The 14,018-nt window shown below is 43.4% G+C and overlaps 1 protein-coding gene and 1 pseudogene across 5 annotated transcripts in view; one reads left to right on the top strand and one right to left on the bottom strand.

Annotated features, from left to right (window-relative positions):
* Nucleotides 1-14,018, top strand: part of CTPS2 (CTP synthase 2) — a 106,374-nt gene that overhangs the window by 19,231 nt on the left and 73,125 nt on the right. For all 5 annotated transcript variants that reach the window (XM_045472922.1, XM_045472920.1, XM_045472919.1 and 2 more), the window contains 3 exons: nt 11,299-11,415; nt 11,906-11,989; nt 12,872-12,952. In XM_045472922.1, coding sequence (XP_045328878.1) covers nt 11,299-11,415; nt 11,906-11,989; nt 12,872-12,952 — 282 coding nt within the window. The remainder of the gene's footprint in view (nt 1-11,298; nt 11,416-11,905; nt 11,990-12,871; nt 12,953-14,018) is intronic.
* LOC123595332 lies at nt 3,375-13,728 on the bottom strand (annotated as a pseudogene).

Below are 14,018 nucleotides of genomic sequence, written 5' to 3'. Positions count from 1 at the left end.
TGGCGATCTGGAAGTGAGAAGTGAGTATTAGCTGCTTAAAGAAAGAACACAGTATTTGAAACCTATTATTTGTTTACTGTTTCCCTTCCTCTCAATGAATGGGAACGTGCATGTACTCCTTCTCTAAACGTCAGTTGACCCAGTTGCTAGGCAGGACAGCAGAATAATGAACCATTTAGTTCCTATGGACCGCCTGCACAAATTCAGATTTCTGTTGTGACTTCCAAGTAGTATATAGCTCAGTGGTTAAGAATCTGGACCCCGGGGGCGCCTGGGTGGCGCAGTCGGTTGAGCGTCCGACTTCAGCCAGGTCACGATCTCGCGGTCCGTGAGTTCGAGCCCCGCGTCAGGCTCTGGGCTGATGGCTCGGAGCCTGGAGCCTGTTTCCGATTCTGTGTCTCCCTCTCTCTCTGCCCCTCCCCCGTTCATGCTCTGTCTCTCTCTGTCCCAAAAATAAATAAACGTTGAAAAAAAAAAAAAAAAATTAAAAAAAAAAAAAAGAATCTGGACCCGGGTGGCTTGGGTTCATAGCCAAGCGGCGCCACTTACCAGCTGGATGACCTTGGACAAGTGTGCTTCTGTGTGCCTCAGTTTACTCACCTGCTAAATGGGGATAATGTTTTGAGGCTTAAATACGACACTTAGTAGTTAGAATGGTGTCAGATCTATAGTACGTACTCAAAAATTACTGGCCACTATTAAGATGCCTGTGTGACTTTTGGCAAATTATTTCTCAAAGCTTCAATGTACTCATCTATAACATGATAATTATGTAATATTGTAATACAAACCAGATGATATTAACAGGGTTGTTGGGAGGATTAAGTGCAATTATATAAAACACTTGGCATGTCAGGCGTTCACATTTTGTTAACAGAGCTGATAAACTTAACATAAATGTGCCGTGCTATCATTTATTAACCATAGATCATACTACCGTAGTAGCATACTATTAAGTATGTTAAACTTCATATAAATGTGTAAGTGTGCTATGCAAAAGTTTCTCTCCCTTGCTATTTCTTCCTTCACAACTGATGAGGAAAAGAGAGGGTGCTTTCTTTAGAATTTTTTTAAAATTGGAGTATCAGACACAGACACAGGAAAGTGCACATATCATAGGAATATAGCTTGATGAAGTTGTATAAACTGAACATACCTGCATAACTAGGCTGGCTTCTCTTAAAACGTATTTCTTTTTCTTTTTTTTTAATTTTTTTAAATTTACATTTATTTATTTTTGAAAGACAGAATGAGACAGAGCATGAGCAGAGGAGGGACAGGGACAGGAGACACAGAATCCGAAGCAGGCTCCGAGCTGTCAGCACAGAGCCTGATGTGGGGCTTGAACCCACGAACTATGAGATCATGACCTGAGCCGAAGTCGGACACGTAACTGACTGAGCCATCCAGGTGCCCCGAAACATATTTCATATCTAATACAGTGAATAGTTTGCAAACAGATTGAGGCAATGATAAAGGCAGAGTGTAAGACAAGGGAAAGGCAGATAAAAGCTCCAGGAAGAATAGCATCTGATATGAGAACTGGGACATAGCGTGACTCTTCAGTGAAGGAGACTTACGCAGTCAGTCTGTTATATGAATTTTCAGGTTTTAGAATCGATCCCCAAGATGCATCAGAGAAGGCTTCAAAGCAGGGATGTAAATGTCATCAGCTTTGAAAAGAGGATTTGTGAGGTGGAGACGTGGCGGGTGCTGGAGAGGGAGGGAGGGAGAGGGAGATAAGAACCTCATTTTCCATTGTGAGGCAGCTGCAGATAACTGGTAGTGGTTGGCAAAAAAAAAAAAAAAAAAAAAGACGCAAAAGTGTCTCAGGTTAGGAAAGTAGCCAATAGAAGCAACGATTGAGATTGCCGCCTGGGGATGGGGCGGCAGAGAGCTTCGGCCTCATCCGTCACAGGAGGAAGTCGATTTGTGTTTTTATAGAAGGTGTCTGAAATGGGCAAGTTAAGAAAGAGTCAAGCGAGATGGTGTTTAGAGATGTGGAAGAAACCAGCAGAAGAAATCGTGAACGAAGGAGTTAAAGCGCTTGCCTTGGAGAATCTCGATTTGGGAGAGGAAGAGGTGGGGCACAGGACTCCTGCTTTTTATTGTGTGCTCTTTCGAACAATTTGATTTTGTTGGGGTACAAGAATTCCTGTTCCCTTCGAGGTCCTTGTGGCTGAACTAAGAATCAAATTGGCATGAGACAGAAGAAAACCAAATTTAATAGTGTACACGTGGGCAATCCGCATAGACATGGCAATTCCAAGGGGAGTCCGACACAATGAAGTATATATGTCATCCTGAACTGAGGAGAAGTGGGTAGGTGTCTGGGTCTGCAAAGGGAAGGAATGTAACCTTCAAGAAGATGGAAAAGAGAAAATGCTGGGTTAACAAATGTTTACATTTGTTACACTCAGAAACAGCGAGACACAGAGAGGAATTTGATCAGACTTTGCTGAGTTCCTCCCTGTCTACCATAGTTCGTATCAGGATATAGTTATCTATGGTGATAGCTCTCTTCCTGGAGCAGGTCCTCTATCACAGTTCTACTTAGGTAGTTGTAGGGTAGGTAAAGAGCTTTTTCTGAATCTGCTGGGTCTTGATTGCTTTTAACTTAAAATAATCTTTATGTCAGAGTGGCCCATCTTGGGGTGGCCTGCCTTTGGCCCCTACAATTTTTTTTAAGTAATCTCTTTGACCAACATGGGGCTTGAAGTCACAACCCCTAGATCAAGAGTTGCATGCTCTACTGACTGAGCCAGCCATGCACCCCAGGCCCCTACAATTTTTAACCACATGCATGACTTTTGACTTTTAAAAAACTACTTATTAATATCAGCTTGAAGATGCCATTTAGCAATTTCAGTATCTTAAAGTTCAGCCCAAGGATGATTTCATTCAAGCCTGGAAGAAGGTAGGACAAGTTCTCACACCTCTGGTTTATGCAGGTTAACCTCGTTGTCTCCAATATGGTAGCTGCTCGCCCCATGAGGCTGTTCAGCACGTGAAATGTGGCCCATCCTAATTGAGATGTGCTGTGAGTTTTAAATACACACTGAGCTTCAAAGACAGCATAAAAAGAAGAATGTAAAATACCTAATAACTTGGGGGTGCCTGGATGAGTCAGTTGGTTGAGTGTTTGTCTCTTGATTTTGGCTTGGGTCATGATCCTAGGGTTGTGGGATTGAACCCTACCTCGGGCTCCATGCTGAGCATGGAGCCTGCTTAAGATTCTCTCTCAGGGCACCTGGGTGGCTCAGTCAGCTAAGCGTCTGATTTCAGCTCAGGTCATGATCTCATGGCTTGTGGATTCAAGCCCTGCATCAGGCTCACTGCTGTCAGCCCAAGAGCCCACTTCGGGTCCTCTGTCCCCCTCTCTCTCTCTGCCCCTCCACTGCTCACGCTCTCTGTCTCTCAAAAATAAATAAACATTAAAAACAAAAAGAAAAACGTCGACCACGAGTCAGTGATCAGGATCAATTACTTTCCCCCTCCATCACTTATACTGGACATGCTACACATCCCTCCCATTTTGTTCCCTCCCAGAGATGCACAGCTTCCACTTTGGTAGTAGCTGCTATTCGCTGCTGCTTGGCTGCCTATGCAATGCTTGATTGGAAATCACTGGAATTTTCCAGTAAAACTTGGTCATATCCACTCATGTTGCTGTAGCCACCATGACCACCTCCACAACCACCACTCAGCTACTGACTGGCCAGTCCACCGTAACTGGACTGGTTTGACAAGCCCATGCCTCCCGTCATTTGGCTACCATAAGCCCCCACCGCTTGCTTCCGCTGTAGAATTCAAGAAGAGTTCTACATATCTGTGTTGCGTATTTGCTTTGTCTTTTGACGTAGCTGCCACAGCATCTTCACGAGTTGCAAACTCGACACCTGCTTCACCAGCGACTCTGCCATCAGCACCAGCTTCAGTACGTACTCTCACAGGGTTGAGTGGTGAAAAACAATCATAAATGTCGTTCTCAGTAGCTGTGTAAGATAATCCCTGCGTGTGTACACAATGTCCCGTTGTGCTCTGGAAAGTAGAGCCACCCCTCCATTATCTCTGATCAGACATTCCTGAAAAACAATAATTGAGGTCTCTTCCAAATCCGTCTGACCCAAATCCATAGCCATCATTATAGCCATTATTTAAAAAAATTTTTTTTTATGTTTATTTACTTTTGAGAGTGAGAGAGAGAGCACAAGCAGGGGAGGGACAGAGAGAGAGAGGGAGACACAGAATCCGAAGCAGGCTCCAAGCTCTGAGCTGTCAGCACAGAACCCGACGTGGGGCTCGAACTCACAGACTGTGAGATCATGACCTGAGCCGAAGTCGGACACTTAACCAACTGAGCCACCCAGCTGCCCCCATCATTATGGCCATTATAATCATCATAGCCTCCGCAGCATCCACCGTAAGCCCCTCACCTCATCTGTTTACAGCCAGCTCCCCTGCCAATGCTGTGATAGCCTCTGCCAGCTCCAGGTCTGTGGTAGGGACCTGGCTGCGGCATGGCCACAAGCCTTTGTGGTGGATCATAGTGAGTTCTAACTTCAGCTCGACTGCTCTTTAAGATTTTGATACACCTGTGCCCCATTCTTTCCTTGTGTTTCTTTAGAGCCTTTCCAGCTATGAAATAACATTTTGGATATATTGGGCTACATAAAATATAATGTTAAAATTAATTTCTCCTGTTTACTTTTGTTTGCTCTTTTGAATGTGGCAGCTAAAAACGTTAAAACATTGGGCGCCTGGGTGGCTCAGTTGGTTAAGCATCTGACTTCGGCTCAGGTCATGATTCACGGTTTGTGAGCTCGAGCCCTGCTTTGGGTGAACTCGAGCCCCACTTTAGGTAAAAACGTGAGCCCCTCCTCTTCGGGTGAGCCCTGCTTCTCTTTCTCTCTCTCTCTAGCTCTTTCTGCCTCATCCCTCGCTTGCACCCCCTCTCTCTCTCTAAAAATTAAAAAACCAAATTTTAAATATTTTAATTTTTACTGGAAAGTGCTGGTCTAGCACTTTCACTAGATTCTGCTGTTCTAGCAACAGGAAAGGCAAAAAATAGCCTTTTTTTTTTTTTTTAAGACTATTAACCTTAATCACAGGAAAATTTCCGAATGGTCATGTGTATGCATGTTTTTGCCTCTGCTCTTTTTTAAAAAATAAATTATCATCACAGAAAAGGAGAAGGGGTAAATCTATTTTTTTAATGTAATTGAACTGCCTTTGAACATCATTAACATATAAGCCCAATTTGACCTTGAGAAGAGCCTTCTTAACCCTTTTTCATTTTGTCTGTTTTTTAGCTATTGCTTAAAAAAATTTTTTTTTAAATTTTTTAATGTTTATTTATTTTTGAGAGAGAGAGTCGGAGTGCAAGTGGGGAGGGTCAGAGAGAGGGAGACACAGAATCTGAAGCAGGCTTCAGGCTCTTGTCAGCACAGAGCCTGACGCGGGGCTTGAACTCACGAACCACGAGATCATGACCCAAACCGAAGTCAGACGCCCAGCCGACTGAGCCACTCGGGCGCCCCTAAAAAATTTTTTTTTAATGTTTATTTATTATTTTTGAGAGAGAGAGAGACAGAGTGCGAGTGGGGGAGGGGCAGAAAGAGAGAGAGACACAGAATCCGAAGCAGGCTCCAGGCTCTGAGCTGTCAGCACAGAGCCCAACACAGGGCTCAAACTTACAAACTGTGAGATCATGACCTGAGCTAAAGTCGGACGCTTAACCGACTAAGCCACGCAGACGCCCCTTAGCTATTGTTTTTTGAGAATCATCCTTGAAGAAAGCTTTTATGTTTCCTTCTGGGGCCAGCACACCTGATTCTCTTTGTCATCATTTTACAAAGTTGCATACTACAGATTTAGACTCTAATTGTTGAAGATTCCACTTGTACAGTAAAATCAAGAATTCTCAATGACATCTCAAATTAAACTGAAATTTCCATCCCATCAAACAACAAGCAAACATTTTAGGCCTGTACTTGCATATTGTTCTTTTTTTATGCCTTTGTTCTTTATATTAATTTTTATCCTGTTCTTGAATTGATTGGTTTGGCTTAAAAAACATTAATTTGGCGCTTAATAGGCACTGGTCCCAATGCTAGCTGCTAGCCATAGGAAGGCAAATATGACCCGAGCCCTGCTCTTCAGGACTCCTCGTCTTCGTTTTTAATTTCTTGGAAACAGAGAAACTGTGACAAGTTGTCCCCAGCAAAGCTCCTTCTTCATATGACCCTGACATTCATATATTTGCTTAATGGACACTAGATCAGGCAGCCTTTTAGGCTCGTTTTAAGTTGTGCTCAACATTTGTGTTTGTGCACTATTTAAGCTTTTGAAAAAAAGACCACCAGGCTGATTTTCAGTTTTAAGCGTGTAGAAGCTGTTGAAATGTCTCCAAAGCCTTTTGGTGAGGCTCTTACTTCTCAGACCCGTGGAGCTGACAAGCTTTATTTGTATTAGTCTAGGTTATCTCCACATACACCTGAAATAATTTATGCCTGGCTTAAAGGAATGAAAGGCTTCTTTCTTTCTCTCTCTCTTTCTTTCAAAAAAGAAGAATCCTTTCCTTAAAGGCAAAACAGACATTGCACATCTCATAAATTTGCTGTTGCTTTGATTTCAACTTTGGATAAGTCTTAAAACATTGCTATGGGTGATATTTTCCTTGTTGTGTGGGGGAAATAATGAACTTAGGAGTATTCTAGTAATAATACAGAAGGTTTCTGATGACAGCGATGGTAATCGGGAGCCAGAGGAGTGGTCATGGGGTCTTCCAAATTGGCTGAGACTGTGCAGTACCACTGTAAGCCATGTGAGGGCAGAAGTGGATAATGTTTAAAGCTTTTTGTCTCCGTTTTCAGATTGCCCTTAAATTACCAGAGTACACCTATGAAAAAACAGATGTCCCTATATGGTTTAGTTTCAGTGCAGACCTTTTTTTTCCCTAAAATATTTTCCCATTAGATTCTGGTACCTTGCAGTTGGTGAGCACTTAAACCCCTCACCCCCTGCCAATTTCCTGATTGCATGTGATATTTCTAGGATTTTCGTAATTAAGTTTGTCATTCTCCTACAGAAAGGTCGTATATTTCTATCTGTGCCACACCCAGAAAGCTTGAATTTTAATTGTTTTGTTATCTGACTTAAAATTAATAAAGAATCATTTTCTTTTCTGTAACAATGTAGTCTCGAGATTTCTTAGTTTGATTCCATTGCAGTTATGGTAACAGGTACTAGAATGCTGTTACCTAGGGCTTATATTGAATTTTGAGACCCTTCTGCCCTGAGATGACTGCTAAGCTAAACCCTGTTGGAGAGGGAAAATTTTACTGTTACCCTTCAATGTTCTTCCGGTTGGTCTAAGAATCCAATTGACATGAAACAGATTAACTGGAGAAAATCAAAGGCTGTATTACATACGTACAGAAAATCCATATAAACATGAGAGATTCCCAAGCAGTCAGGCAAAATGAGGCTTATATGACACCCTGAACCAAGGAGAGGAGTAGAGGCCTAGGGGATACAAAGGGAGGAAGGCCATTTGCAGGGAGACAGAGGGGATGTTTGGAAAACGGACTTCCCTGTTATGCAGCTAAGTTTCTCAGGTAAAGGGGATCTCTGGGAATAACTTTCTTCCCGGTACAGGGATCCCACACTACCCAATGTAAATTTAGGCAGTTGAGGGGGAGGTAAAGAACTTTTCCTGATTCTGCTGGGTTTTGATTGCTTTTAATACAAAATAATCATGGCAAGGTGGCATATTTCTGGGAGACCTGTCCTGAACCCCTTCAACCCCAGTGCTGTGTGCAGGGAGCTGGGCTTATGCCAGAGATAGGGTAGGGAGCAGGGCAGGTATGTTCCTACTCTCCTGGGGCTTATAGCTAGTGGCAGGAAACAAGTGCGCACGCGAAATAACAGCACCTGGTGCTGAGTTAGTAGGAAGGGCACAGACAGTGCTATGACAGGGAGCAGTGGGAGGGAGGCTACTCTAGGTGGGTGGCAAGGTCTGGCTTTCTGAGGAAGACATAACCTTTCAGGCTGAAGGATAAAGAAGAGATAGGTGTAGATAAATAAAGAAGGAGGGTAAGAGAGCTTAAGGGGCAGGAAGGAAGAGAGCGGCCCATCTGAGGACCTGAGAAGCCAGTGGGGCTGATGCACAGGCAGGGTGTGTCGGGAGTGGGGGGGCGGGGGGAGGGCGGCGAGCAGGGGCGTGAGATGAGATTAGAACCCTAAGCAAAGGCCAGACCATGTAGGGTTTTTGGTTGGCTGCCTAAAGGAATTTAGATTTTATTTTTAGTGAAGCAGTGAGCTACTGAGGGTATAAGCACAAAAGAGATATATTGTGAGGTTTTGTTTTGTTTTAATATTCTGAGTTTTTATAAGGTCACTCTGCTGGTGTGTGACAGATGATTTAATTGTAGGATAGGAGAGGGGAGAAGCTAGGAGACCATTTGGAGGGGGAGGGGGGGGCAGTCAGCCCACTTTTTCTATAAAGGGCCAGATAGTAGATATGTTTACCTTTGAGGGTCAGAGAGTCAACTCTGCCATTGTAGTGTGAAAGCAGCTACAGACAGTATATAAATAAATAGGCATACCTTTGGCCAATCAATAAAATTTTATATATAAAAGCAAGCAGTGGGGCTGTAGTTTACCACCCCCTAGTTTAGATTATTGCAATAATCCTGGCAAAAGGTGGTGTTGGCATGAGTGTCTAAGGTGGTAACGGTGGGCATAGAGAGCAGGGGAGAGATTTTCAAGAGGTTTTACAGGTATGACCCGCTGGACTCAGTTGGATGAGGAAAAGTGGAGATCAAGGATGATTTCCAGACAGCTGGCTTGAACCAGTTAGTGGGAAGAGACACTTTTGCTGAGATGAGGAGACACGTGGAGAAACAGGCCCAGGGGTGGGGGGAGTTCGGTTTGGGACACGGTAAGTTTGAGTAATTGTTGAGCCATCCGGGATGTCAAGGACTTGTTGGCTCCAAAACCCAGTTGCGCTGGGAAGACAGGCCAGGGCTCGTAGTAGATTTCAGACCTAGTCAGGTAGCTGAAGCCAGACAAGATGGTGGGTTCTGGGACTGGGCCCACCATGATCTCTTTCCTCCTCAGCGTCCGGATCATTCCAGTTAGTGTCTAAGTTTTACTCTGGATTATTGTTCTTTACCTCTGCTAGATTTTTGTCGCTAAATTCTGAGCTCCTGAAGAGCACATTGTCTTAAATTCTTCTCAGCACCTCATTTATAGTGTTGAGTATGCAGTAGATTGTCACATGCTAAAGAATTAATTTTAAAATCCAGGTGATATCTTTAAGTATTTAAATATGGTGAGGATGCGTAGGCTAAGGCAAATTTTATCCTAAAGTAAATGCTTACTTCAAAATGCCTTACTTGTTGGAAGCACATTGTAAATTAAGCTAACATTTATCAAAGGATTACACTGTCAGGAATATTCTTTCGGCACTACCTGATTCAGAAAGCCAGCATGTTTTAATAGCAGTTGTTTAATTCTAGTAATATCACCATCGCAAAAAGAAATGTTCAGCTGCATGCAGGGGTGTGTGTGTGTGTGTGCGTGTGTGTGTGTGTGTGTGTGTGTGTGTGTATACACATGAAAAGGGGGAGAGAGAGTGAGAGAGAAAGAGAGAGAGAGCACGAGGTATTTCACCCCTAGGAACTAGCTGATCTCACTTCTCAGTGGCCTATATTGTGGATCTTTTTATCTGCTTATGCATTCCCTTTTCTTAAAGCCTTCTTCTTTTTTTTTTTTTTTGTAAACATTTAAAAAAAAATTTAAACTTTTTTTTCAATCTTGGTGAGATGAAACGTTGACAGCTTTATAATGGTTCCCCATTTTTTTGAATGGGGGGATTTACTATCTGTAAAGTGAATCAGTAATAGCAGAATTCATTTACTTAACTTAGTCCCTGTCTCCACACAACAGGATCTTATAACATGGGAATCAGGTCATTCTTTATTCTTTTACATGTTTTATTTTTTTATTTTTGAGAGAGAGCACATGAGCAGGGGAGGGGCAGAGAGAAGGGGACAGAGGATCTGAAGCAGTGATCTGTCTACGCTGTCTACACTGACAGCAGTGAGTCCGATGTGGGGCTCAAACCCACGAACTGGGAGATCATGACCTGACCTGAAGTCGGATGCTCAACTGACTGAGCCACCTAGGCACCCCAGGAGTCCGGTCATTCTTAGAGCCCTCCTTGACATCGCTTTCTTCCTCTCCCCTCCCTTTTTTTTTTTTTTTTTTAATTTTTTTTTTTTCAACGTTTATTTATTTTTGGGACAGAGAGAGACAGAGCATGAACGGGGGAGGGGCAGAGAGAGAGGGAGACACAGAATCGGAAACAGGCTCCAGGCTCCGAGCCATCAGCCCAGAGCCTGACGCGGGGCTCGAACTCACGGAGTGCGAGATCGTGACCTGGCTGAAGTCGGACGCTTAACCGACTGCGCCACCCAGGCGCCCCATCCCCTCCCTTTTTTTAATTTGAGAGAGAGAGAGGCGGGGGGAGAGATAGAGAGAGCAAGCCTGGGCAAGGGACAGAGGGAGAGAGAGAATCTCAAGCAGGCTCCACACCTAGTGCAGAATGGGATGCGGGGATCGATCATGAACTGAACTGAAACCAATAGTTAGGTGCTCAACCAACTGAGCCACTCAGGCGCTCCGTTTTCTTTTCCCTTCGTGATGTTCTCTGCTTATTCTCTTATCTGTTTACCTGGTTATGTTACACTGTATCCTTTCTTCTTAGTTTACCTTCTAGTTTCCATTTTCTCTTTCCTTTGTTTCATCTCCTTAAATGTACCACGCTTTTCCTTTTCATATCAAACAGTTTTAGGGAGGCTTAATTTATATATCATAAATTTCACTTGCTTTAAGTATACAATTCAATGATTTTTGGTATGTGTATAAACCTCTGTTTTTGTGCTGTTTATTTTTTTAAGTTTATTTATTTTGAGAGAGAGAGAGAGCACGCGAGTGAGTGGGGGAGGGGCGGGGGGGTAGAGGGGCAGAGAGAGAGAGAGAGAGAGAGAGAGAGAGAGAGAGAGAGAGAATCCCAAGCAGGCTCCATGCTGTCATCACAGAGCTCAACCCAGAGCTCAAACCCATGAACCGTGAAATCATGACCTGAGCCAAAATCAAGAGTCGGATGCTTAACCGAGTGAGCCACCTTGGCGTGCCCTGTCTTGTGCTCTGTTTATTAATAATGTTTCTGTTAGTCTATATACTGTGGAAGATCACATGTGTTTTTGTTTTTTTTTTTCCCATTCCTAGTTGGGTGGCACCATTGGAGACATTGAAGGGATGCCGTTTGTGGAAGCATTCAGACAATTCCAGTTTAAAGCAAAAAGAGAGAATTTCTGCAATATCCATGTTAGCCTAGTTCCACAGGTGAGCTTTCCAGATAAGTATATAGACAGCAAATTCTTTCTTTTTTCTTTCTTTCATCTTTTTTTTTTTTTTTTAATTTTCTGATAGAGAAAGAGAGCGTGCACATGTGTGGGGCAGGAGCAGAGAGAGAGGGACAGAGAGAATCCCAAACAGGCTCCATGCTGCCAGCACAAAGCCTGCCTCCGGGCTCAATCTCACAGTTTGTGAGATCATGACTTGAGCTGAAATCAAGAGTTGGACGCTTAACCAACTGAGCCACCCAGGCAGCCCTGTAGACAGCAACTTCTAAAAGTCTTCCTATGATATTCTATTTGTTCCACATTTTTAAAAAGGAGATAGAAGTTTATTGAATACACTGCAAGGGAGCAGTGGGCAGGACAGCAAAAGAGAAACTCTCTGCCTGTTTATTCCATATTTTAAGCTAGGGAGCCATTCATTATCCAGACGAGCTAAATATCCAATATACTGACAGTGACCCATCTCTTTTCAGCCCAGTGCTACTGGAGAACAAAAAACCAAACCCACACAAAACAGTGTCCGTGCGCTGAGAGGGTTAGGCCTGTCTCCTGATCTGGTGAGTTAAGGAGAGTGAGTAAATTTCTTGGAATAGGACCTCCGTTTCTTGATCTATAGCATCATCTAAGTCCTTTCTATCTCTCAAATGGTTCCTTTGACATTGAACTTCGTGTCTCTGGGGGCCAGGGGAGGGACAGTCCAATATCCTCGAGGGTAGCTTCACACATTTCTAAACTGGTGCTCTGTTCTCCTCAGGGTCCTCATGCGATTGGCCACATTGACAGCTGGGCAAGTGCAACGTCTTGTCATTTTTATGGTCCTTAGGTCTTTTAGAGTGAGGTGGGACCTTTGAGATTTTCCTGAGACCCACTAGGGTGGGCTGTCACTGCTCTTATTTATAACAGGTCATCCAGTTATCACCAGAATAGTCTAGATCAGAGGTTAGCAAATAAGGGCCTGCAGGCCCCCTGCCCATAAATAAAGTTTTATTGGAACATGGTATCATCTGTTGCTTACATTTGTCCACAGCTGCCTTCGTACTGCCCTGCTACAACTGAGTAGTCAGGACAGTCACTTCTTGACTTGCAAAACCTAAAATGTTTACTCTCTAGCCCTTTAGAGAAAAAGTTTGCCAACCCCTGGTCAAGCTCTGTTCTTATATCTAAAGAAGCAACGTTTGTGAGCCTTCCCTCTTGTTTACTAGAGACGCCTGGACGTTTTGAGTTCTTACTGGTAGATTTGTGTTGAGTTTGATTATACTGGCTTATATCAGTGCTCAGGTGTTTCTACGAGTCCGGTGGAATACCCAGAATGAACAGGTACATACTTGGTCAGGTCTCTGGTTGAAAGAAGAGATTAATATAGCATCCTCCTAAAAACTAATGGTGGGACGGACAGCTGGGTTCCTGCTTGCTGACCTGTGCAAAACTGACGTTGACAGATTGTCTGCCGGAGTTCAACACCTATCGAAATGGCCGTGAAGGAAAAGATTTCAATGTTTTGTCATGTGAACCCTGAACAGGTTAGTGCTGCTCTTTCGATTTTATTGCTTTGCAGGCACTTCTGCTGATGCTAGTGTTTTGCATCTCTTCAATTATCATATTACTTTTCATGGCATTTATGAAAGCTTTGGGAGATTCATATCCAGCCACAGCTCCCTTGCCCTGAAGTGAACAATGTGAGAGACTCCTGATTCCTTAGGTAGATCACATGTTTCTTTGCATAATCACTCCTCAAGTTACAGGTACAAAGCCAGGTGGGCTTTTTAACTTACAGTCAAACCTCTAGAGAGAGAACCATGTGAAGCCTGCTTATCGTCTGTTTATCTTGTCTTTCCGGGACACTTACTGCTTTCACTGCGATTTCTCCTTTGTATGTGTTCCAGCTCGCTCCATCCAGACCACACATTACATTGACATTCACGCTAACTTCTGATTACATCAGTGGTTTCAGTTCAATTCATTGCTACAGAAACTGTACGGTGATTTGGGCTCACGTCCTCTGTCCTGCAGGACTTTCCATTTTGGTATCTGAGAGCTTTTTCTTTTTTCTTTCATTCTCTTATCTGTCTCTTGTTTGCAATGAGGCTTAGGTGTAAGGGATCAGAGTTGCTATAGTTTACAAAGTGATATGAATGGCACTCAGGAAAAGGGTGAGGTTTGGCAGGAACCTTTTGTTTTCTTCAGATTAGCTCTGGGTTCTTTGAAGCCTAAAACCCTCTAATTGGATTTCTGTATCTCTGGAGGCAGTCTCGTGCACAGCCTCCTGTCTAATGCTTCAGGGTCAGCACACACGTCTGAACTATTTTGAAAAATGTGATGGCAGGTTTGAAGGACTTTCCTGTATTTGTATGTCATCAAGCCACTTTGGTTTTGTTCTGTTGTTTTTTGTATCCTTCCTACTGGTACATAGTACTTTGTGTCTGTGTTGTATAAATACAACTTGGTTACTGAAATGGAAGGAGGATACAGTTTTCAGAGTTGGGCTACTGAGAGCTTTGAGAACAGAAGAATGCAAATTTCTGACCACACAGAGCCTGTTTTCTACAGGACCATAGATTCTGAAGAATGCCCTATCCTATCAGTCCA

Source organism: Leopardus geoffroyi, chromosome X (assembly GCF_018350155.1).
Source record: "Leopardus geoffroyi isolate Oge1 chromosome X, O.geoffroyi_Oge1_pat1.0, whole genome shotgun sequence".
NCBI lineage: Eukaryota > Metazoa > Chordata > Mammalia > Carnivora > Felidae > Leopardus > Leopardus geoffroyi.
Note: the sequence above shows the minus strand (reverse complement) of the source record. Positions and strands in the feature narration are given on the sequence as shown.